Below are 25,378 nucleotides of genomic sequence, written 5' to 3' on the forward strand. Positions count from 1 at the left end.
AAATGAGCATAGTAGCATTTTCAACCCCAGTGCAATATTTGATTTGGGATTATGCACATTGCAAGTGAGTAAATAGTGAGTCCTCTAATAAGAGAGCTGCAGGTGCAATAATCTAGTTAAGCCACTGCCTTTAATTTTAATTCCATTTGACACAACCAATTTGCTTTTAAACGCAATTCTGCATTTCATCATTCTGAATTTTGTCGTCCCCCCCCCCCCGCCCAAGAAAGCAACCCCTGACTGAATCTCTTCAATCTTGGGAAAGGGAAGTTGGTTAGCTATCTGTGAACTAGAGGTGAGTATCTTACTAGCTTTAAATAGGACTAACTGGATCGTGCTGGGGTTGCTGTTACTTTATCCATGATGGACATTCCATCTTGCTTATCTGGGTGCTGGATGATAGTTATACAGTAGTGGCCAAAATTGTGGAAACCTTTTGGGGAAAGTGTATTTTTGAGGTTTGATGGCTAATAAAGCTACTTTTTTTGGGGGGGGGAGTAGTGCCATAAAATTATATATCAATGGAAAGATAGTTTAATCAAGAATGTAATGCAACATAGTTTGTTCAATTATCTGTACTGTATTCTATGAAACGTTATAGCCAAATAACCAGAAAAAGGAAGCACAACTTGCTTAGGTTGATCTCAGGTAGCTTTCCTTCATCCGATTGTAGCCAATGAGCATGAGTGTTTAGAGAGCCAGTCGGGTGTCGTCTTGTTTTGGCAATGAGCCAATCAGATCACAGTAGGATTCAGTGATTGATGTCCTGTATTGAAGCTGAGAGGAGGACATTGGTCAGTGTGTTATGTGATTGCTATCCAGTTGGTTGGGTTTTTTTGTGTTCTTTCATTGAGTGAGCTTGTAAAACGTAATAAAATTAAAGCCATGGTGCAAAGAGTTGACTGGTCGCCCAAAAGCGATGTAAAATAGTGTTAGGAAGTAAACAAGGCTACAGTTATAAAGAAATGAGAAGAAAAAATGGCTGGAAACTTAACCAAAGGTGGCATTTCTACTGTACGCTTTTCCCAAAAGGTTTCCACAATTTGGGCCACTACTGTACCTAAATATATATTAACACCAAATGAACATTTTTTCAGGAATAAGTAGAGCTTTTTCTCAGGCTTGACTCCTGACCCATCACGGAAAGAGGGATGTGTCCAGCGATCAATTGAAGTCCTTCCAGGCACAAGAGGTGCTTCAGGTGCTGGCTCTGTACCCACTGGCATCCACTGCCAATCTTCCTGGCGGAGTGCAGGTTCTCTTGCCAGGAATTCACCTTGCCTGGCCTGGTGCTCTTCTGGGCGCCGAGCCTCCTGTCTTCCACTCTGCTGTGGTCAGCCTGCTTGAGAGCACTTTCAAGCTGCTCCAGAGTGCCATAACCCCATTACTGACACACAAAGTGGTTTAAGCAGTAAATAACAAAAGGCTGTAGCTTTGGGATTCGTGTAATAATATTCTTGGCTTCAGAGCTCATTCAGCACGTGACTCGGTGCCTCCGTTTTCTTTCCCCGGGATCCAGTTCTTTTTTTTTTTTTAAATATATTTTATTGTTTTTTTTTAAAATTTTAACAAAGAGTATTTTAGACACACCGTGGTGTTTGGGTAAACAAACAGTTCAAGGTGAAAAACATACATAAACAGCTCAACTTAATACATTCACTATCATCTCTCTATTTCTCACAACTAACATAATAGATTTAATATATTCCATTTCTAGCTTACATTTCTGTTACTACTCCACCTGTTTTATAGCTTTATCAGTTTAAAATTACCATAGTCAAAATATTGTTTTCCATCAACAAATTATCACTTCAGGTATCTCTACCATGTATATTAAAGTTTTTAATCTCTCTCAACCCTCTTCTTATCACCAATCTCATTCATTTCTTCTTCCAGTGATAACTAACTTAATTTAAAAAAAAACGATGTTAAACCTTAGTTCCTTTCAATTCATTACTCAAACTTCAGATATCCAATTAGTAGTCATACCTTATCAAATCATATTATTATAGGCAAAAATCACCTAATCAATTTAAGCACTTCAAAATTGCATTCTCATGACTAAACATTTTTTTCAACTCCAGAACATACATACATACATACGTACGTACGTATGTAGGTCTTTGGTTATTCGGGTTTTCTCCCGCGTCAAATTGGAAGTGTCTTGGCGATGTTTCGATGAAGTCTCATTCATCATCTTCAGGCTGGTTTTTTCGGCTTCGTGCTTCTAGGAGCAATGTGTGATCGTAGCTGTTTCTTCCTTTTAACTGCCAGTGGGGGTATGAACTGATTGGATGAGAGCTTGGCTGTGTTCCAATCAATTCATACCCCCACTGGCTATGTTCCAATCAGTTCATACCCCCACTGGCAGTTAAAAGGAAGAAACAGCTACGATCGCACATTGCTCCTAGAAGCACGAAGCCAAAAACACCAGCCTGAAGATGACGAATGAGACTTCGTTGAAACGTCGCCAAGATACTTCCAATTTGATGTGGGAGAAAACCCGAATAACCAAAGACCTACATACAAACACCCGCGAAAACCTCAGAAAACACACACACACACACACACACACACACACACATATATATATGTATATGTATATGTATATGATTATATATTTTTTATCCTTAATACAATCCATAGAGCCAAGGTTCTTTTATCCAAACCATTCCATACAACAACAACAACAACAACAACCACAACAAAAACCCAGGATCCAGTTCTTGAATGTCTGGTTCAGCCTGGCCTGTGAAACAACCCCAGAGCCGTCATCGTTTTGTGTGCTCTTTCATTAGATTGCAGGGAAGTGAGAATCTCCAGAGAGAACGTGGTTCCCCACACGAGCACAGAGTAAACATTTGGGCTGGGCTGGGCTCTAATAAGCTGTGATGTTTGCTGAGAGATCGGTCCACTGAAAGAGAAGCTTTTAGACTGCTGCCTGACATGGAGTTTTAGCCAGGTAGCAGAAGTCAGGAAAGTTTCTCATCTGGAAAGATTCCTGAGTCAGCATCCAGCTGCCCATGCAAAGAGACTCCAATCCTGTACTAGACAGGGGCACTTTCCCATGTTTGTTCCTGCCACTTGGACCCCGTGTGGTTTTCTTTTTAATCCACTGGATAGCATGAACACCCTCTTAAGTAGTAGTGGGCCTTATTCATGAGGACAAGGTGGAAGCTTACCGCAAAGAGGTTGAGGGGTTGGTGAACTGGTGTAAGGAAAACAGCCTAGTTTTAAATACCGGAAAAACCAAAGAGATCATTGTCGATTTCAGAAAAGGCAGGCACAGCCACACTTCTCTGTGCATCAATGATTCACCTGTGGAGATGGTTACCAGCATCAGATTCCTGGGTGTGCAGCTAACAGGTAGGCTGGCTTGGTCGCTCAACAGTGAGAAACCGGTGAAGCGGGCACAGCAGCGCCTGCATTTTTTGCGTCTCATGAGAAAAGCACACTTTCCTTCCCCTGTCCTGACCACTTTCTACAGGGGGACGATGGAGAGCATCCTGTCATACAGCATCGCAGTCTGGTTTGGAAGCATCACTGCTTCAGACAGGAAGGTGGTGCAGAGAGTGGTGAGGACGGCTGAAAAGATCATTGGCAGCTCCCTCCCTCCCATCCAGGACATAGCACAGAAGCGTTGCTTGAGCAGGGTCCGTAAGATTATCTGGGGCACTACACATCCTCTTCACAACCTGTTTTCCTTGTTATCTTCTGGGAGGAGGGGGCTTCGTGGTATCCGTAGCAGAACATCCAGATTCAGCCATAGTTTCATTCCATACAGCATTAACCTTGTGAACTCTCAAGCTTCCTCCTTCCATTATATATTCAAGATGGACAGTATTTAATATTTATTTGCTACGTATATGTAGGCATGTGGGCCTATACATACATTGTATACACTATGTTTAGGTATGTGTCATGTATGTGTTTCACTTTGAGAGCGGGCAACTCAATTTCATTTTTGGACGTGTGCCGTGGTGCCCACAGTAAAAAAAAATGACAATAAAGGTTATCTTATCTATAAATGTTGTAAGTCTGGTTGAGGCCAGCGCTTCTATACCTGAGAAAAGCTTATATGTCTAGGTATCAAGTTTCTCCCCAGCCCTGGAGAGTAGGCAGGAGACCTTGTATCTTCCAGATCTCTTTGTTTCCATCTCCAGGTTAGAAAAGGGTTGCTTAAGCCTCGTCCACAGAGACTTGAGCTGCATACAGGCTGTTGAGTAGGTGGGGTCATGTTGAAGTTTTAAAGGGCAGCTTTGCTAGATTCTGAACATTTGGGAGAGAGAACATTTCTGAGTGATTTCAGCTTACGTTTTAAAACGTTTCAGACCATCAAGCAATGCTTATATTCTTCTCCACGGTTCTGGGAAGCTGAAACGATGTACCTGCTTTTCAGTGATACATTCCATTTTTAAGATGACCACAAATGACTAATGGCTTTTTTTTTTTTGAACCTACTAAGCTTTCAGTGGGCACAAATGAGCATCTTCCTCCTCCTCCTCCTCCTCCTCCTCCTCCTCCTCCTCCTCCTCCTCATTGTATGCATTCGCATTGTGTAGAGAAACAAATATGTGCAGATGCTTGACAGAGGCGTGCCCAACATTAAAGGAAGCATATGGAGATTAGCTGGGAACATGGGCCGAAAGAAGCAAAGGAGCCCTATGTGTTCACCACAAATCCTCCACTCTGTTAAAATGTGCCAGTTGGGCACATTTCTCTGCAGTTTTGCATGATGCTTTAGAGCAGTGGTTCTCAACTTTTTTAATGCCGTGACCCCCAACCGGTCGTAAGTCGAGGACCACTCAACCAGTCGTAAGTCGAGGACTACTCAACTGGTGCAGCACCGTTTGCAGAATGGGGCTTTGGGCGGGCTCAGCAGGGCAGAGACAGCTTGGACAATTCCTATTGGCTTTGGAAAGCCAATAGAATTAGACTCTATTCAAGAGAGTCTATTCGATTGGCTTTCAAAAGCCAATAGAATAAAAGGGAGTAGCACAGCTAAGGAAAGGGGGAAAAAATGGCGGACTGCGTTGTTTGGCGACCCCCGTGAAATGGTCGTTTGACCCCAAATGGGGTCCCGACCCACAGGTTGAGAACCACTGAATTAGATTCTATTCAAGAGAGTCTGTTCTATTGGCTTTCAAAAGCCAATAGAATAAAAGGGAGTAGCACAGCTCAGGAAAAGGGGGGAAAAATGGCAGACAGCCTTGTTTGGCGACCCCCGTGAAATGGTCGTTCGACCCCAAATGGGGTCCCGACCCACAGGTTGAGAACCCCTGCTTTAGAGCCAAGGTGCCACCTTGGGAGCAGGTAGCCTGGATGGAAAAGTACTTAGATTTCCTCCCATTTTGTACGCATGCATTTGATAAATCAAAATGCCTAGTGATGGGTTGCAAAGACTTCACTGGTCTTTTGGGTTTTAGAGGAAAGTCACCAAGAACTTCAGACCTCTGAGGCTGATGACTAAGAAAGGAGACAGGTCCTTTCGCACAAGGATGGTCATCCGAGATGGAATCAAACATCAATGCTGCAGCCCCACATGCTTGGGTACTCACAACCCAACGAAGGGAATCTAGAACAAGGCAGAGTTCTCACCTGGCTAATACTGGGATGTTTTTGTTCTCTGTCGCTTTGCTTTCTTTCAGAGTAAGTTTTCCTACTACTTCTTCCTGCCATTTGTTAGTTCTTGTAGTGGTTTTCAGCTTTACTGTAGGTAGGGAATATTGGCCTCTCGGAGTCCTGCTGGATTGGAGTTTTAAGCCCCAGCGAACAAAGAAACAAGCAAATAAGTATTTTCTACTTTCGGCTGACTTACCTAAATAAGGCATTTTCTTGCTTTCAAAACTGATAACCAAATAGATGGTGAATAGATGGTTAATACACTTTGTTTCAGTAAAATAGATGGTTAATACACTTTGTTTCAGCCAGCTTATGTTGCAGCTTGGCCAGTTTCTCATTCATGTCTTCTCTAGTTGCTGGGTTTTTCTTTTTCTTTTTGAATGCTAAAAGTTCAGTCCTGTGGACTCAGAAACCTGCCGTAAACCTCTTCAAAGCAAATATGCATCCAGCGAATAACAGATACCAAGAAAATGTGCTTTAATTAATCAGAGATTCTTAACATTAATAACTTTGCTCAATAATTACTTGAGGTATAGGCAACCTCAGAATTTCTACTGTCTGAAATGCCATCTCAGGTGACCTTGAGGCATGACTGCAGCTTGGAGTCTACTAAGATAAGTGGTGTACTTGATTTATACTTTATGATTCCATCAGTTGCATAGATCTGTCTGGGCTGTGTTTTGTATGCTCCTGTTGTCTGAAACTCACACCATCCCAGCTGATGGGGAAGTGGCTACAATTGATTTGGATTTTTCTAGCTGCAGTTCCTTGCTCCCACATCTTACTCAGATACAGTTGCTTTCAGCTGGATTAATTTAGTGATTCTTTTGATGATTGCAAAATCAGTATTCAGTGATACAGCTTTCTGTTCGTCAATTACATACTGTTGAAGGAAAAGTCTTCATCATGGTTCAGTCCAAGCCGGGAATAAACAACATGGTGACTGCTTTAGAAAGACGGTTGCAGTTTATTGAAGAGGAGAGCCAGACAGGAAGATGGCTCTGGAAGAAAAGAGTGAGCACATGAAGGGGGTGGGTTTTTATACCTTCTTGAGCCTTTTGTTTGGATTGTTCCTGTGGCATGAACTTTGACCTGAGTCTGAGTATGCCTTTCTGGTATTCTGATGGTGGTGGCTTAATCCTATTATGTCCCAAGGGTCATATTCTGCTTCCGTGGGGCTGGGGCTGATGACTCTTAGATTTTTGGTGTGTTGATTCTAGGGATCTTTCTTCCTAATCCCAGTTTCCTGATTCCAGTCTTTCTGACAAGATTATCACATCTGTAATTCTACAGACTTAGTTTCTGTTTGGGACAGAGAGACTTGGGGGCAGGGTTGGTTTAGAGAAATATATTCTGTCTTCTAAATATTTCCAACAATATTTCTTTCTCTGGGGGGGGGGAGCTGATTTCCTACAATACATATATCCTAAACCAGTGGTTCTCAACCTTTTTAATGCCGCGACCCCCAACCGGTCATAAGTCGAGGACTAAACCGGTCGTAAGTCGAGGACTAAACCAGTCGTACGTCGAGGACTACCCAACCGGTCATAAGTCAAGGACTTTCCCTGCCTGGGAGCGCCACACATGCGTGGTGCCGCCCCCTGCGCCAGCCAAGGCGTAGCTGGCAAGCGGCAGAGATGGAGCAGGCCGACCACCGGCTGGGCCACCAGCTGGCCCAGCCCACAGGAGGTAAGGCACCTGCCGGAAAAGGGGGAAAAATGGCGGACAGCCTTGCTTGGCGACCCCTGTGAAATGGTCGATCGACCCCAAATGGGGTCGCGACCCATAGGTTGAGAACCACTGTCCTAAATAAAGGATGTGCTTGTTTCTTAGACCAGAGCAGCATCAGAGCTGGTGGCAGCACCTATTGACTTGGGCTGGTTGACCCAGAGCTAAATAAGAATGAACCTAGATAGTTGTGGGATAAAACAAAATCAGAAAGTTTTTTTTTAAAAAAAAGAAAACAGCAACAGCAATAACTGCCAATTTCTTGATTACTCACATAAGAACCCTCTCCATGAATGGGTCTCTGTAGCCAACAGCAGTTGAGAAGATAACTTTATGTGCAAAGAATACAACACAAGGACTTCACCAGCTCAAGTGTGTGTATTGTGTATTGACATGCAAATTGTGAGCCAATCAGATCACTTAAGCAACTCAGAGGTTGAGCCTAAAAGGGACCTCTCTGCATTCAAAAAAATAAACAGAAATTATGCCGTTTGTAGGCCGATTTCAATATTTGGTCATCCCTTTTTCTGACGATCTCTTGATCGGGGTGTGAATGCCATTGCTCAAGGGAACAATTGTTTGATTATAAAAGCTTTATGCAGAGAAAGTTCCCTAAAAGTGAAGGGAAATTGAGGGATCGGGAGCTTTCCACGATCCACGTTTTGTTTTGGATTTTACTTTACATATTCAACTGAACTTCAGATTTTAATGCTGAAGCCGCAGTTCACTCTTGAATTCATTTCGTTTATATTTTTGTAACATAAATCCTATATGGATTTTTCTTCTCTGTCCCCACTCTGCCCCCCCTTTTGGGCCCCATCTTTGTGGTTTTAGGAAGTCGAAACTTAGGAAGCTGGTTAGACTATTGTTGTCTTTGTGAATCATAGACTGAGCAGATTGAAATGAAAACAAGGCCACTGACTGTCCTGTGAATGTATTTTAAAATGTAGGTCTTTTCTCTTTTGAATATGTGAAAGCAATTTCAAGTGAAAATAGTTTAGTGACCAGGAATTTAAATTAATGTGTACGTGTGAGAAGATTGACGGTTGATCTATTTGTGTTGATCTACTTGTTTTTAGAGCTGCGTAAGGTACATTTAGTACTCTAAGTCCTTATATTTCAGCAATTTATATACCATTATAAATGCTTTCCCTGGAGAATGCCTACTGCAACACAACAGCACATCTTTCTTGGACATCATGACTTTTAGTTTTCCCTCTTTTCCTAATAAACACGAATGCTCTGAAGTGCAAAATCAACAGAGTTGGCTATTTTCTCAAAAATTGTAGGATCTCGTAAGTGCAGTGAATACAAGTTCACAAAAAACTGATAGATTGCAAGTTAGTCCACAAAGTAGAAACTGCTCAGCAAAGTTTATTAACTGCACAACTGTTAAATCCACAATTGAATCATGTAATCGGTAGCAAATAGAATAGAATAGAATAGAATAGAATAGAATAGAATAGAATAGAATAATGAAAGAATAGAATAGAATAGAATAATGAAAGAATAGAATAGAATAGAATAGAATAGAATAGAATAATGAAAGAATGGAATGGAATGGAATAGAATAGAATAGAATAATAAAAGAATAGAATAGAATAGAATAGAATAGAATAGAATAGAATAGAATAGAATAGTAATAGTAGTAAAGTTGGAAAGGACCTTGGAGGTCATCTAGTCCAACCCCCTGCTCAGGGAGGAAACCCTACACCATTTCGGACAAATGGCTGTCCAGTCTCTTCTTAAAAACTTCCAGTGTTGGAGCATTCACTGTTTCTGGAGGCAGGTTGTTCCACTGATTAATTGTTCTCACTGTCAGGAAGTTTCTCCTTAGTTCTAGGTTGCTTCTCTCCTTGATTAGTTTCCACCCGTTGCTTCTTGTTCTGCCTTCAGGTGCTTTGGAAAATTGCTTAATTCCCTCTTCTTTATGGCAGCCCCTCAGATATTGGAATACTGCTATCATGTCCCCCCTTGTCCTTCTCTTCGTTAAACTAGACATACTCAATTCTAGCAACCGTTCCTTATATGTTTTAGCCTCCAGTCCCCTAATCATCTTTGTTGCTCTTCTCTGTACTCTTTCTAGAGTCTCAACATCCTTTTTACATCGTGGTGACCAAAACTGGATGCAGTATTCCAAGTGTGGCCTTACCAAGGCATTGAAGAGTATTAATACTTCACGTGATCTTGATTCTATCCCTCTGTTAATGCAGCCTAGCACTGTGTTGGCCTTTTTGGCAGCTGCAGCACACTGCTGGCTCATATTTAGGTGATTGTCTACTAGGACTCCGAGGTCCATCTCACAGTTACTACTATTGAGCATGGTGCCACCTATGCTGTACTTGTGCATTTGGTTTTTCTTGCCTAAATGTAGAACCTGTTCAAGTCTGTCCAGATCCTTCTGTATCTTAAGCCTGTCTTCTGGAGTGTTGGCTATTTCTGCCAGCTTGGTGTCGAATATAGAATAGAATACTTTATTGGCCAAGAGTGATTGGACACACAAGAAATTTGTCTCCACTGGAAGAAGCTCTCAGTGTGTATGCAAGCAACGTGATAAATCATGATCATAATCATCATAAAACACATTCATCATTAATCATAAGACCCAGCGCTCAGTGATAGTCATAGCATACTAAATAAGCAATCAACCTTAGAATAGCATAGCATAGCATAGCATAGCATAGCAGAGCATAGCATAGCAGAGCATAGCATAGCATAGCATAGCATAGAGCTGGAAGGGACCTTGGAGGTCTTCTAGTCTAGCTCCCTGCTCAAACAGGAGAACCTACACCATCTCAGACAAGTGACTGTCTAGCCTCTTCTTAAAAATCTCCAGTTATGGGAGCACCCACAATTTCTGGGGGCTAGCTGTTCCATTGGTTAATTGTCCTCATGATCAGGAAGTTTCTCCTTAATTCCAGGTTGCTTCTCTCTTTGATCAGTTTCCAACCATTGTTTCTTGTTCTGCCCTCTGGTGCTTTGGTGATACTGCTATCATGTCTCCTCTATTTCTTCTTTTCTTTAGACTAGCCAAACCCAAGTCCTGTAGCCGTTCTTCGTATGTTTTAGTCTCCAGGCCTTTGATCATCTTAGTTGTTCTTCTCTGAAGTTTTTCCAAACTCTCAACATCTTTTTTGTGATATGGTGACCAAAACTGGCTGCAGTATTCCAGCTGTGGTCTTACTAGGGTTTTATAAAGCGGTACTAATACCTCGCGTGATCTTGATGCTATGCCTCTGTTTATACAACCAAGGATTGTATTAGCTTTTTTGGCTGCTGCTGCACATGGCTGGCTCATAGTCAAGTGATCGTCCACTAGGACTCCAAGGTCCCTCTCACAGTTACTGTTTTTAAGCCAAGTCTCGCCTAATTTGTACTTGTAGCTTTGATTTTTTCCTGCTTAAATGGAAAACTTTGCTTTTCTCCACATTGAAATTCATTTGGCTTGATAGGGCCCATTGTTCAAATTTGTCAAGATCTTTTTGGATCCTGAGTTTATCTTCTGGAGTGTTAGCTACTCCTGCCAGTTTGGTGTCATCTGTTAATTTGATGATTTCCCCTTCAATTCCCTCATCTAAGTCATTGATGAAGATATTGAAGAGTGCTGGGCCTAAGACGGAACCTTGTGGTACCCCACTGCTTACTTCTCTGCATGTGGATGTACTGCCATTGAGGACTACTTGTTGAGTACTGTTTGCCAGCCAGCTACAGATCCACCTGGTGGTGATGTTGTCTATTCCAGCTTTTTCTAGCTTACCAAGGAATAGGTTGTGGTCTACTTTATCAAATGCCTTACTGAAGTCTACTGAAGTCAGTAAGTAAGTCTACTTACTAAAGTAGGAGGCTTGGCTGTTTTTGATGTATCTGAGAGGGAGATGGTGGAGATAGGTGACAGGGATTGCCTCTCAAGCCTACCGTAAAACACACTCAGGTCATCTGTCAGTTGTCGATTCCCTTCGGCATGGAAAAGAGGTTTCCGTGCTGAAGGGAATCATGTAAACATGTAACCGGTAGTGAATGAAGTGGTCCTTTGGGAACAGATACCTTACGGTCAGAGCTGGCATTTATTTATTCATTGTATTTTTATCTCGCCTTTATTACTTTATAAGTAACTCAAGCGGGCAAAAGTACATAATAGTTCTTCTCCACTTTTCCTTCGTTTTGAGCATTTTGCAATCTCCGAGTAATGTAAAAATATCCTTCCAAACTTAACCAGGAGCTTGTTAGCCACTTCTGAAGCAATAATGGCTGGATTAGAAATGAGGTGTGGTCCCTGTAAGACAGTGGTTCTCAACCTTTTTAATGCCGCGACCCCCAACCGGTCGTAAGTCGAGGACTACTCAACCGGTCGTAAGTCGAGGACTACTCAACTGGTGCAGCACCGTTTGCAGAAAGGGACTTTTGGTGGGCTCAGCAGGGCAGAGACAGCCTGGACAATTCCTATTGGCTTTTGAAAGCCAATAGAATTAGACTCTATGCAAGAGAGTCTATTCTATTGGCTTTCCAAAGCCAATAGAATAAAAGGGAGTAGCACAGCTAGGGAAAAGGGGGGAAAAATGGTGGACTGCGTTGTTTGGCGACCCCCTTGAAATGGTCGTTCGACCCCAAATGGGATCCCGACCCACAGGTTGAGAACCGCTGCTGTAAGAGCTACCTCTATAATCTGCTTTTCCAATTGGACTTTCTCTTCCTCTTAAACATTCTCTCTGTCATGGCTGGTTCCATACAGCTGAAAGGATCTGAGAGGAGAAATCAGGGCTCGTGATCCTCCATCTGACGGTCTTGTACAGGAGCCAGAGGCCCTCATAGCTATTGGCAGGGGGTCTTTTGTTGTAGGCAACATCGTTCATTGTCCTGCCTTAGATACCAGCTATTCAGATGTGGGCAGTGAGCCTTGGGAACAAAGAATTTGGACAGCTGTTGTGCATTGCTGAAATGCTACCACTGGAGAGATGGGGAAAACCTTTGCATTCCGTTTCTAGGGTGTAGAAATCCCTCATCTGTTATTGGGACAGGATGCTATTTGTTGTGCTATCTTGTACCATGTGGCCATTGGTACATATGGACCACTCAAAATATACACTCAAAGTGGAACACCTTTCAGATGGCAATCTTGTCCCAAGTAAGTCTTCCATTATTTCATTTGGAAGAAATGGTCGTTCGACCCCAAATGGGGTCCCGACCCACAGGTTGAGAACCACTGCTTTAGGCAAATGAGTGAAAATTATTCCTCCTATGATGGGTGCACATTTGTAAGTTAAATATTCTGATTGTTTGCTTCCCAAGAAGGGCAACTGGATGATGTCTTCTTATGTCTAACAATTTGGCCCTGATGATGATGATGTGACAGGTCCCTAAATCCCCTTGTTCCAATCCTGTGAAAAAGCATTGGTGAACCGAAAAGTCGTGGACTTGGACCAGCTGTCAGATGTGAATCTGTTTCCTTGTAATTTCTTGGCATTCGTTCTAGTCCTGCTCTGTAGAACCAGGCTAAGATGACCCTCTTTAGTTGGTGCAAGGATAGTGCATTGGGAACAGTGTTTATAAACCAGGGCAAACAAGCAGTGGGTGGGATTAGTGCAAAAAATGGGTGAAGCCACCAATCTTTCTTCTCCTCCCCCCAAGGACCTCTTTTCTTTCTTTCTGATAATACATGATACTCTCCATTTCTCCTGGCCCAGAAGATTGCTGGAAGACAACAGGTCGATTTTGTCACAGCCCTAAAATATTGGTTGACGAATACTGAGGGATGCATTTGATTTGGGTCATAAGATCTCCACCTCTGCTGAACCAAGACAAAAAACGTATCTGCTCTGGCTTCAGCATTTGGTTTGTCTCTTGAAGTGGCTGAAGTGCCGCAAGGGTGGTGGGATTCATTTCACAAAAGGGGAGAGCTGGATGACGCAAGTCCAGAACAAGCTCCGCTTGGCCCTTTCCCACCATGTTCTCTGTCATCGTCTCTTGCACTTGATGAGAAAAAGCTGAAGGGGCTCCGAAGCAAACCAGGAGACCAAAGCAGCTTTCAGGGAAAGCTTCCCTTGACTTTCCTTTGCAGTGAAGCACCCCTTGGGAATCTGATGGGACCGATACCGTTGGCTCCCCTCCGGTTTACTTTCCTTCCAGAATGTGCCATGTTTTGCGCTGCTTTCTTGCTCTTTCTCAGCCTGCAGGATTATATAACCCAGGGGTAAGCAACCTTGGCTCTTTTATGACTCATGGACGTCAACTCCCAGAATTCCTGAGCCAACCATGCTGAGGAGAAATGGAGAGGTTTCCATGCTGAGCCATGCTGGCTCAGGGATTCTGGGAGTTGAAGTCCACGAGTCATAAAGCGGCCTAGGCCTAGGCCAGAGGTAGGCAACCTTGGCTCTTTTATGACTCGTGGACTTCAACTCCCAGAATTCCTGAGCCAGCCATGCTGAGGGGAAAGGGAGAGGTTTCCATGCTGAGCCATGCCGGCTCAGGAATTCTGGGAGTTGAAGTCCACGAGTCATAAAGCGGCCTAGGCCTAGGCCAGAGGTAGGCAACCTTGGCTCTTTTATGACTCGTGGACTTCCAACTCCCAGAATTCCTGAGCCAGCCATGCTGAGGAGAAAGGGAGAGGTTTCCATGCTGAGCCATGCCGGCTCAGGAATTCTGGGAGTTGAAGTCCACGAGTCATAAAGCGGCCTAGGCCTAGCCCAGACGTAGGCAACCTTAGCCCTTTTATGACTCGTGGACTTCAACTCCCAGAATTCCTGAGCCAGCCATGCTGAGGAGAAAGGGAGAGGTTTCCATGCTGAGCCATGCTGGCTGAGGAATTCTGGGAGTTGAAGTCCACATGTCATAAAAGCACCAAGGTTGCCTACCCCTGATATAACCAAACAGGCAATGGGGGTCCTTAATACTAACAAATTGGGTTCCTCCAATATGGGAAGATCCAGTCACATGACAGTTTTTGAGATGGCCATAGGGTTTTGAGTCTCTGCAGATGGTAATATTAATCCCGGCTCTGTGTGTTTTTTAAAACTACTTCTGCATGCTTTGTTACCATTTTATCGTAGTGTTACTAAAGGCTTTAATGACATCACTATTGTCACCTTTCTTTGCGTAGAGCAGGGGTGTCCAACCGCTGGCCCCACGGGCCGGATGCATCATAGCGAAACCGTGCCCACCCCATTGCAGGCGATGGCAAAAAAAAGTTGCTATAGGTCATGTCATCTGACAGTTGTGAGTTTGACACCACTGGCTTAGAGGGTGCCGGTGTTAGAAAAGAAGCTTAGGACTCCTCAGAGCAGGTTGTCCCCTTTACGAAGAAAGACCAGAAAACTGTGCAAAATTATTGCGTAATTCTTGGAGTTTCCGAAGGTCACTGGAAAGGCTGAATGGAATCCAGGGGCTTCTGCAACCCAAGAATTCTCATTCTCTCTCTCTCTCTCTCTCTCTCTCACACACACACACACACACACACACACACACGCACGGTCTTTCACCACCACCAAAGTACCTGCATTGCGCTGGGAAGAGAGGCTAAGACATGGGTCAGTTCTCCTTCAGCTGATTCAAACAGAACTCTGGAAGAGGGACATCTGCCTTGGTGAGGAGGGGGGTGGGGCAATCACACACACACACACATACACACACACACAAACACACACACACTGACATTAATGGACCCAGAGGAAACCACAGTGCCTCTTGTTCCAGAGCTGAGATTTCAGCCCAGTTACAGGGAAGATCTTCCACCAGATCTGATGGGAAGCAATCTTCTCCACTGGACAAAAGAGAATCCCTCATTCACTTGTCCTCAAACAGTCTCTGCCTGCCTCCTAGCCACACAGGCGTGGAGGTGGGAGCTCTGGGAAGGGGTGGGTGCAATTGAAGGGAAGCGTGCCCTAAGCGCCCCCCCCCGTGTGTGTGTGTGTGTGTGTGTGTGTAAAATGCCCCTGCAGGCCTCCCACACCACTCTTGCTTTACCTCCCCTAATGAATATTCAAAAGCTGCAGTTGCCGAGGACTCAAAAAATAGCAAGGTGACATAAAAAAAAGAAAAACCACCCCTTTTGCACTACGGGTGGAATGGGGAGGAGGCTGCTTTCGCCTGTGGGAGAAATGAAGGGAAGCCCACCCACCCACCCACCCACCCTCCTTCCTTTGATCCTAGAGGAGAAAATGGCCAGGACGGCCCCCCAGCCATTGGCCGCTTCTTTGATGCCTCTGCATGGCTGGCATCTCCAGCCTCCTCCTGTTGTAATCAGCATGTGCTGGAACAGGGGGGGACGACCACAATGTTTTGTCTCCCCCCCCCTCCCCATGGTCCCTGCAGCAAGACTGAGCAGTCAGCATAAAGGACGCACTGTTGATCCTCCAGCAATGCAGGCATTGTTTCTTCCGCCAGGCAGCAGTTAGGGGGTCTCCAAGGCAAATCTCCCACCTCCTCCCACGCCCCCCCCCAGCCCTTTATCTCTTCATTTATTTATCACCACGGCCAGCAGTTTGATCTCAAGTAGGAGCCGCTCCCGTCTCCTCCTCCGTGAAGGGGCTCAGCCTGCAAAACCTGGGCGAGGAACCAACGGCAGCAAACAACGTCAGGATGCTTTTGAGGGGCGGGTTCTGGAAGACGACCTGAGGATAACGGAGGAGCTGCCGGGCGGGAGAGCGGGAGGGTGGGAGGGGGATGCTCTGCGACCCTGGGGGGGGGGAGAGCCATGGGCTGCAGCGTAACCCCTTCGGAGCCAGCCCTTAGGCACTCCCAGCCGGTGGCCAGGCCTCCAGCCTCCTTCACCCTGCTCTGCCCGTCCCCGCCGTCTTCCTCCCGGGGCTCCATCCTTTCTCCAGAGTCAGGTGCAAGGAGAGCTGCTCCCCGAGGCTTGAGTTTTTGGTAGGCTCCGCCAACCTCCTCCTCTTCCTCCCCCCCCCCCGCCTCCGGTACCGTGGATGTCTCTCCCTGCCTCTGGCCGGCGCACTTGGTTCCCTGGGCTGGGCTGAGGATTTTAACGACCCTTCCGTGGGGAGGATTGCCATAGAAAAGGGGCTTCTGCGTGCATTATGGCTCACGCAGCGTCGCAGCTGAAGAAGAACCGAGATTTGGAACTGAACCCCGATGAGGAGAATGAGAAAAAGAGGAAGCACAGGAAGAGGTCAAAGGATCGGAAGAAAAAGGTACTACCCGGGCTTGTCTTTTGCAACAGCTTCCCTCCTGGGCTGGCTTTTGTTTTAACTTGGTTCCCCACTGCAGCGTGAAATGTCAGAGAGCTTTGGTGTGTGGGGGTGGGTGGGGGGGACTTGTGATGGAGGAAGAGGAAGAGGAGGAAGGCTGTGAAACATCCCCAAAGCCCTAACTCTGGGCCAGGGGCTTGGAAAGGCAGTGGGGCTTCTTTGAACTTAGACTGAGGTGCTGTGACAAGATGGGGGGTGTCCTGTGCATTTGTTCCGGCGGGATTGGAAGATGGACCCGGTTGGAAGCCCAAGGCAAAGCAGGGCCAGGAATGGTGGGGGGGTGGTGGTGGTGTCTTACGGGATAGATAAAATCATAAAATCGCATCTGCAGAGATCTTGGCAAAGAAGAGGGGAAGAAAGGTTGATGGGGATTTCAGTGGGTTGCAAACTTAGGGCTTTCTCTGTGCTGAGAGTTGTGAAGAAGCACAAGTTGTGAAGAAGAAATGTGTTGGCCGAAATGTGTTGGCCGGCTTGTCTCTGACCTGGGGGGGGGGGTTGGTGTCTTCCTTTGAGAGGAGATGCTTTCGAACTCAATTGTGTTGGCCAACTTTCTGGCCCTCATGCTTATAGTGGAGAGGGGGTTGCTGAGCTGGTGGGGGGGGGAAGGATGCTGAGTTGCCCCTTCCCTTCCTGGGATGCTGATGAACCTGGAAGGCAAGGTCCCTCCCCTCCCCTCCTCCACCAGCCCCTTGATGCCCCCCCCTCCTTCACGAAGAGGCTTTGTTTCAGCTTGCCCTTTAAGAGGCTTCTTTAAGCATGGAAGAGGCCCAAGGCTCCGTTTCTCGTCGTGAAATGGCTGTGAATTTTCTTAAAATGCTCCAGCGGTTGTAGCTGGAAGACAGGGACGAGGTCCTGCTGCCTTTTACTACGCCTTTGTTGAGGTTCTCCAAGGGGTGCATCCCCTAATGGTCCCTGAGCATCAAAGCTTCTCTTGCCTTAAAGGACATGATGGCTGTCAAATTCTTGGGGGGGGGGAGGGTTTCAGCTCGGCTGGCAGCATCTCATTCCTTGACTGCCTTCCTCCCACCCGTTGCCTCTGCAAAGTGCAGGGCTGAGCATCATGCGAAAGCACCACACGAAGCTGCTTCTCGTGCAGGGAGAACCATTAGTGGGACTGGCTAGGGGGGGGAGGGAGGGAGGGGGGGTTGCAGTCGGCGCAGACTGCCGCATGGAAGCCCTGAAGATCCCATCCTCTTAAAGGGACAGGCACGTGCGGTGTCTTTTTCAAGGGCTTCTGTAGCTTTTTTTCTGCAAAGGGTGGAACTGGTGGGAGTAAATTATAGCTTTGAATTGTGGGTTTTCCAGCTCTTTTTCGCTTGGTTTCTGAGCGATGAAAAAGTGGAGCTGGGGCACGTTTTCTTTTAGCAAAGAGTCCTTCTTCCAAGCGATGGAAGGACTCCAAAAAGCTTGCCGGTGTTTGGTGTGGTGGTGACCTGCAGGGCCACACGCATTACGGTGGAAGTAGCTAGATACTTCCTTCAGTGGGTGTAAGCCATACCTTAAGCAGGAGCAGGGTGACTTTGGGTCTGATCCTGCTGCCTTTTTGGGGGGATAGAGAAGCATGGAGAGAGAAGACAGAGAAGGCCACGGAGTGTCTGCTTTTGGCTCAGAGATGAGGTCAACTGCTTTGCTGACAGAAATACCTTAATGTTTAGAGATCCTGACACCTTGGAAGGGAATCACCTAGCCACCCCTGGGGGGGGGCACCTGGACAGAAATACCCAGTCATCATAAATGTCACCCATTTCCTTCTTGCAAGATTTGTGTCACGGGAGAAAAGCCTCACAGAAATTTGATCCCAATCATCAGGAAATACTTATTTTTTCCTCTGCCCTGCCGTGGGATGACTTGAGCTCAAAATACTAAGGAACCATTTAATGCAGTGGTTCTCAACCTGTGGGTCGGGACCCCATTTGGGGTCAAACGACCATTTCACAGGGGTTGCCAAACAACGCAGTCTGCCATTTTTTACCCCTTTTCCTTAGCTGTGCTACTCCCTTTTATTCTATTGGCTTTTGAAAGCCAATAGAATAGACTCTCTTGAATAGAGTCTAATTCTATTGGCTTTCAAAAGACAATAGGAATTGTCCAGGCTGTCTCTGCCCTGCTGAGCCCGCCAAAAGTCCCAGTCTGCAAACGGTGCTGCACCCGTTGAGTAGTCCTTGACTTACGACCGGTTGAGTAGTCCTCGACTTACGGCTGGTTGGGGGTCGCGGCATTAAAAAGGTTGAGAACCACTGATTTAAAGAGCTTGGGTCTTACTGGGAAAAAAATGGGGCTTAACTCTGCTGCATTTGCAGGCTGAGCCAGGCTGCACATCCCCTGTACTGGGGCAGCTTTTGACATTCCTTAGCGCAGCGCAGCACAGACGGCAGGTTTCCATTTTTTGTAAATTAGGTAACTAATTTACTTCCTTTTCACCAGCTTTCTAAGCAAGGAGGCAAGCTAGCCTGCCTCGTGCTGGCTCTGGGCTAATGCTGGACAAGGTTAGAAATACGCCTTGGAAGCTGCATTCTCATGTTGGCAAGCACTGGATTCCTGTGTGTCTGAAACCACAGAGATCAGTCTGAGTGGTCCTCTCAATTTCCAGACCTGTGGCGTTTCCACAGTCTTTTAACAGTGGAGATATTCCCACCTTGAGTTACGGGAAGCAGTTCTGCATTCCTTACGTTTTATGATCCAGCCACGTTGATTGTTTTCATATCCTGTTCTATTAAAGTTAAAATCAGAGGGGATAAACTGGAGCTCAAGGGAAGTTTTGTGAGCTGGCTTGCCCAGTTCTTGCATACAAAGGAAGGAATAGTTTGCACTTTGACTAAAGAGAACATTTCTGTGATGATTCAGTATCGTGTTACATAATACTCCACAAGCTGGCTGTTGCGGCCTATGCACGATGGGTTCCTCTCCGGCTGAGCCACGGATTAAGTCCAGAAATACTCACTCCAGCGTTTGATCAATGAAAATAAGGATCTTCCAAGACTTATGGAGGGGAAAGAGTCCGAGATACCCTTATAGATGAAATGTTTGTTTCATTGGGGTTGTGATTTTGGGTGTGCTGTTCAAGAAAGATGATTCATATCTGCAGTTTAACGAACAAAGATAACTCGCAGCCATTTAGTTATTGAGGGTGTGGATCAGGCTGGGTGAATATGAATAGCTGGGAACCATCAAATGGCAATGAAAAGGGGGGGGTGTCCATCATATGGGACCTTTATTTCTGTAATAATAATAATCATGATGATGATGATGATGTTGGAAGGGACCTTGGAGGTCATCTAGTCCAACCCCCTGCTCAGGCAGGAAACCTTATACCATTTCAGACAATGGCTGTCCAGTCTCTTCTTAAAAACTTCCAGTGTTGGAGCAGTCACAACTTCTAGAGGCAGGTGGTTCCATTGGTTAATCGTTCTAACTGTCAGGAAGTTTCTCCTTCGTTCTAGGTTGCTTCTCTCCTTGGTTAGTTTCCATCTGTTGCTTCTTGTCCTGCCTTCAGGCGCTTTGGAGAATAGCTTGACTCCCTCTTCTTTGGGGCAGACTCTGAGATATTGGAACACTGCTATCATGTCCCCCCCTTGTCCTTCTGTTTATTAAACTAGACATACCCAATTCCAGCAGCCTTTCCTTATATGCTTTGGCCTCCAGTCCCCTAATCATCTTCGTTGCTCTTCTCTGTACTCTTTCTAGAGTCTCAACATCTTTTTTACATCGTGGTGACCTAAACTGGATGCAGTATTCCAAGTGTGGCCTTACCAAGGCATTGTAAAGTGGTATTAATACTTCACATGATCTTGATTCTATCCCTCTGTTAATGCAGCTTAGCACTCTGTTGGCTTTTTGGGCAGCTGCAGCACACTGCTGGCTCATATTTAAATGATTGTCCACTAGGACTCCAAGATCCCTCTCACAGTTACTACTATTGAGCAAGATACCCCCTATACTATACCTATTATGTCTCAAAGGTCAATCCTGCTTCCCTGGGGCTGGGGCTGATGACTCTTAGATTTTTGGTGTTGATTCTAGGGATCTTTCTTCCTAATCCCAGTTTCCTGACGCCAGTCTATCCGACAAGATTATCACATCTGCATTTCTGCAGACTTGTTTTCGGTTTGGACAGAGAGACTTGGGGGCAGGGTTGGTTTCTGCTTTTAAAATCCTTTGGGGAAATATATTCTGCCTTTTAGATATTTCCAAAAATATTTCTTTCTCGGGTGGGGGGGGGCTGACTTCCCACAATCAGAACAAAGAACAAAGTTCTCAGGAGCTGGAGCACTTTGATGGCCAAGCAAAAGGCCCGTTCCACGAGCCGGATCTTCAGTTAAGGGCATGCAGTGCAGCACTGCCTACTTTGGGGATGGACTTTGTGTATTCATATGGGACATTGATACTCTGCCTGAGACTGATGAGCGGAACAGTCTGGAACTGGGACAACGTGCCACAACCAATTCACTGCAGCCAACTCTGGCCGTGGCTGACATAGTACAGGGCTTTTCAACCAGTGGTACGGGTACCACCCGTGGTACATTGGCACCTGGCATGTGGTACGTGACCATCCTAGAAAAGTGGTAGTGGGGGAGGGGAATGAGCTGAACCGGTGGCAGCACCGCACAAGCCTGTGTAAGAGATGGCTGGAGCTGCAGGGCTGTTAGGGCTCAGTGGAAGCCCTGGGATCAGTGCCGCTTTCCAGATGATTGGCGCTTCTTTGGGGCTGTATAGGCTCAGTGGAAGCGCCAGGATCAGTGCCAGGCTCCAGCTGGAGCTCGGCGCTGATCCTGGTGCTTCTGCTGAACCCTGAAGAAGCACCAATCAGCTGGAAAGCAGCACTGATCCTGGCGCTTCTGCTGAGCCCAGAAGAAGCGCCGATCAGCTGGAATGTTGCAGCAGCAGCTCCAGGGTCTGGTGATTTACATTCAGATGCTTGGCAACTGATTCATATTTATGACGGTCACAGTGTCCCAGGGTCATGTGAAGTGACCAAAATCTGCTTCAACCACCCAGCAGATGGGGGGAATAAAAACCAAACACCCCCCACCCCCGCTGCCAATCCTCAACAGAAATGCTCACAACAATGAAAATCTCGGACAGGAGGAAGAGCGCCACCGGGCAGGCAGGCAGGTGTCTTGCTCGGCTGTGGCTTGGGGGGCACTTTTTTCAGTGCCACTGTAACTTCGAACAGTCACTAAGCAAACTGTTATAAGTCAAGGACTACCTGTACTTTATCACTTTTATCCTTTTGGGGGGGGGAGGTCATCAAGTTTTTGATACCTTGCTAGGCAACAGGTGGTACTTGGATGTTGCCATATCCTAAAAGTGGCACAATGGGTGAAAAGGTTGAAAAGCCCTGACATAGTAGTCAGCCTATGCAGAAACCCCATGTGTTGGTTGACAGCGCAAAGGAACTGCTCGGTTCTGCATGTCCCTAATAGAAATACAGTTCTTAAAACACGCCTTGAAATAATCTCAAGATCTATTTTCAGCCTATCTCTGGAGCAGAAGCATTTGCTAAGAGGGAAGGCCACCCCAAAGTTTGCACAGCATGTGGGAACCTGCTCTCCAAAAGCAAGAGCCTTTTTGAGTCAAATTGTAAGCTTTGAAAGGGTGGAACAGCCTCATTTATCTCCTGCAAGATTGAAGGCCCGCTTTTTCATTCCACTATTCTCTCCTAGCTCTTCAAAAGAGGGGAGGTCATGACCCCCCCCCACCTACTCCAAAGGGGCTTGGGGCTGCAGAGAGATGCAGGGATACTGTGGGTTCTTTATCCCTGGCCCAGCAGCCTCTCTGTGGGACTGATGGCAAGTCCAGCATTTGGATAGCAAAGCGTCTGATTTTTGTTCTTGGAAGATAGAGTTGACATTAGCTTCTTGGAGCAACAAGAAAACTATTGCAAGCTATTAACGGGGTAAAAAGAAATGCATTCATTTCTTCGGACCCTTTTTCTTCGCTTTCTTTGGAGGATTGTTCAGTCTGCTGTTGTTTGCTGATTAGATCTTGGGGGAAGGTCAGGAAAAAATTTGCAACAAGTTTAAATAATGAACATAGAAAAATACATTTTCCCCTCTTTTTTTGTTCTCAACTTGCTTGTTTAGCCTGGAATGGTTCTGTCCTGTCCTTTACTTGTATATTTGGCTCGCTTACATGGATACGGTATACTCTTTTTTATGTTCTTTATTTCATTAACTTGCATTTTGCTTCAAGGTTTACAGCATCTTCCTATTTTCATTTGAATTTATGTTCCATTAAGGATCTTCATCTAGTAGCTATATCCTTTGAGAGGTTTACTGTCTTAATTACAACCACCTTTTGGAAACGTTTTCCTCACTTTGGGGACTGTAATTAGGAATTTATTTTCATTTCAGTCGTTGATTGGAATAAGGATTTTCAGAATTTACTTCCTTCTCTACTGTTTTCTCACTTCATTAAGATCCTGGCAATTGTTGGATCCCTGGTCTTCGGAGGATCAGTTCTAATGTTTGCATTTAATTTCCACATGAGACTTGGAAAAATGCTGGAGTGATTATTTTTATCTAATTTATCTATGAATAGCTCATATTATGGAATAAGCTGAGTTTAAAAATAGCCAGCAAATCTATTTTCAGTATAAACAGGGCCCTGTAGAATATTTTGGCCAATTCACTTCTCCTTAAAGAGTTTAAAAAAAACAAAAAAAAACTTTTGTTGAACTAAAATCTGCATTTAATTTCAGAGTGTGTCTTGGCAGCTGAAATAAACATTTCCTGTTTGGACTGCTTGGTCTTGATGCTGTTACTAGTCCCAAAATTGCAAATTCGTCAGCAGGCTCAGCTGTGCTTCTTAAGCCTGCAACTCATTTTCCATAAGAAGTTGGAGGAACTGATGGGTTTACATTAATTATTTATGTAGCTTTTGGAATGACAAGGAAAGCCCCCTGAAATGTGGAATTAATTTTATTTCTCTGAACCTTAAAAGGAAGTAAATGCAACAAGTCATTTTTTTTCTTATACATTGAGTCATCTCAAAGAATTTTTAAAAATCAATTCGTTTCAATTGCCGCATTGTTGAGATACAGTTTAGAAGCTGGAATGTGGATTAATTAATTCAGACATTATTCAGATTAATTAATTCAGACATTATTCAGATTAATTAATTCAGACATTATTCAGATTTTATTATTACCACCTTTGGAGCTGAAATGCACTGGATTATTAACATTAAACTAATCCCAAGGGTCAAGACCACTTAGGTCTTTCTTGGTTATATTGTCAGTATTTGATCTTTATCAAATCATGAGGAACCCGGGGATTGGAGATGGAGCCTGTAATGTGGAATTCAGCACCTAGAAGAAAAATTTGCACCTGGTTTCTTTCACATGAATTACTTATACTGGTATGTGTTGTCTTCAGTTTTGAATTAGTTTCCATTTTTTGGACAGAGGGATAATTAATACAAATGTAAGAATGCAGTTTCTTCAGTTTGTTGAAGGAAAAGTCTACATCATGGTTCAGTCCAAACCGGGAATAAACAACATGGCGACTGCTTTAGAAAGAAGGTTGCAGTTGAGAGGAGAGCCAGACAGAAAGATGGCTCTGGAAGAAAAGAGAGTGAGCACATGTAGAGAGTGGGTTTTTATACCCTCTGGAGCCCTTTGTTTGGAGTTGTTCCTGTGGCATGAACTTTGACCTGAGTCTGAGTGTGCCTTTCTGGTATTTGATGGTGGTGGGTTAATCCTATTATGTCCCAAGGGTCATATCCTGCTTCCCTGGGGACTCTTAGACTTATGGTGTGAGAGGTTGTTGATTCCAGGGAATCTTTCTTCCTAATCCCAGTTTCCTGATTCCAGTCTTTCTGACAAGATTATCACATCTGCATATCTGCAGACTTGGTTTCTGTTTGGGACAGAGAGACTTGGGGGCAGGGTTGGTTTCTGCTTTTAAAATCCTTTAAGGAAATATATTCTGCCTTTTAAATATTTCCAATAGAATGTAATGCTTTTTTTAAGGGGAGGGATGAAGAGAATGGTTTGAACATGGTTAGTGCTCCCTGGTGTGGAGAGAAAAGGAAGGGGGTGAAGATGCAGCATCTGATACACAGAGAGATTTCTAGGAATAGTAAATCTGAAAGAAAGGAAAAGTTGAATGCCGAGTGCAATCTACTAGGGAAATACCTTGCGTTCGTTCTTTTGAAATGAATAGAAACTTCTAATTATTTCAGTGGAACTGTCCAGGATAGTTTCTGGCTTATACGGGGAAGACAGCTAGAATGTAACAGGAGGAAAACATGTTTTAAGTCTGACTGACTTCTGAAAATAATTCAAGTCTCTTTGGGCCGTTCCTGGAAGTAAAGCTGTTCCTCTCTTGTATTCTCTCCATGTTACCCAGTAGACCTTTCTGAGGGCTTCAGGGCCTTTTGGGATCATATACTCTCTTGGTAGCGCACCGCAATGTGTGTTGAGTAGACATTCTGAGGGCAAAATGGCTCTCTAGTTTGAGTTGCTCTATCTGTGGAAACTTCTGAACTTCAGAAAGGAAGAGAATGGCTACAATCCTATGCATTGTTAGCTGTCCTCTGAGGACTGGCAGTTGGGAGGCTCTATCAATATATGTACCTCAACAGGTAAGTTTAGGATGCTTTTAGATCTGTCTTAAACATTGGGTGCACAAGTGGGATCTGTGTCATCAAGGACCCTTTATTGGCTGTGCTTGGAGTACCAGATACGTCTGTACTTGGATGGAGACAGCTTCACTCTGATAATCATAACGTGGACACCCCTTGCTTAGATTACTATCATGCATTATCCCTGGGGTTATTCTTGAATACAGTTTGGATATGTTAGTGAAGACGAACTGTTGTCGCAAGGG

General features: G+C 44.9%; 1 protein-coding gene across 35 annotated transcripts in view; it reads left to right on the forward strand.

The window, feature by feature from the left end:
* ANK3 (ankyrin 3) overlaps positions 1-25,378 on the forward strand; it is a 338,705-nt gene that overhangs the window by 107,527 nt on the left and 205,800 nt on the right. For 8 of the 35 annotated variants that reach the window (XM_039366312.1, XM_039366383.1, XM_039366463.1 and 5 more), the window contains exon 1: positions 16,310-16,490. The exons of 3 other annotated variants lie outside the window; for them this stretch is intronic. In XM_039366312.1, coding sequence (XP_039222246.1) covers positions 16,377-16,490 — 114 coding nt within the window. In that variant the 5' untranslated portion in view covers positions 16,310-16,376. Of the gene's footprint in view, positions 1-16,304; positions 16,491-25,378 lie in introns of those variants that run through there. 24 more of the 35 variants (XM_039366587.1, XM_039366580.1, XM_039366607.1 and 21 more) reach the window with 11 other exon arrangements.

The sequence above is a fragment of the Crotalus tigris genome, unplaced genomic scaffold (genome assembly GCF_016545835.1).
Source record: "Crotalus tigris isolate CLP2741 ecotype Arizona unplaced genomic scaffold, ASM1654583v1 scf7180000017598.18339901613:2243638, whole genome shotgun sequence".
Lineage (NCBI taxonomy): Eukaryota > Metazoa > Chordata > Lepidosauria > Squamata > Viperidae > Crotalus > Crotalus tigris.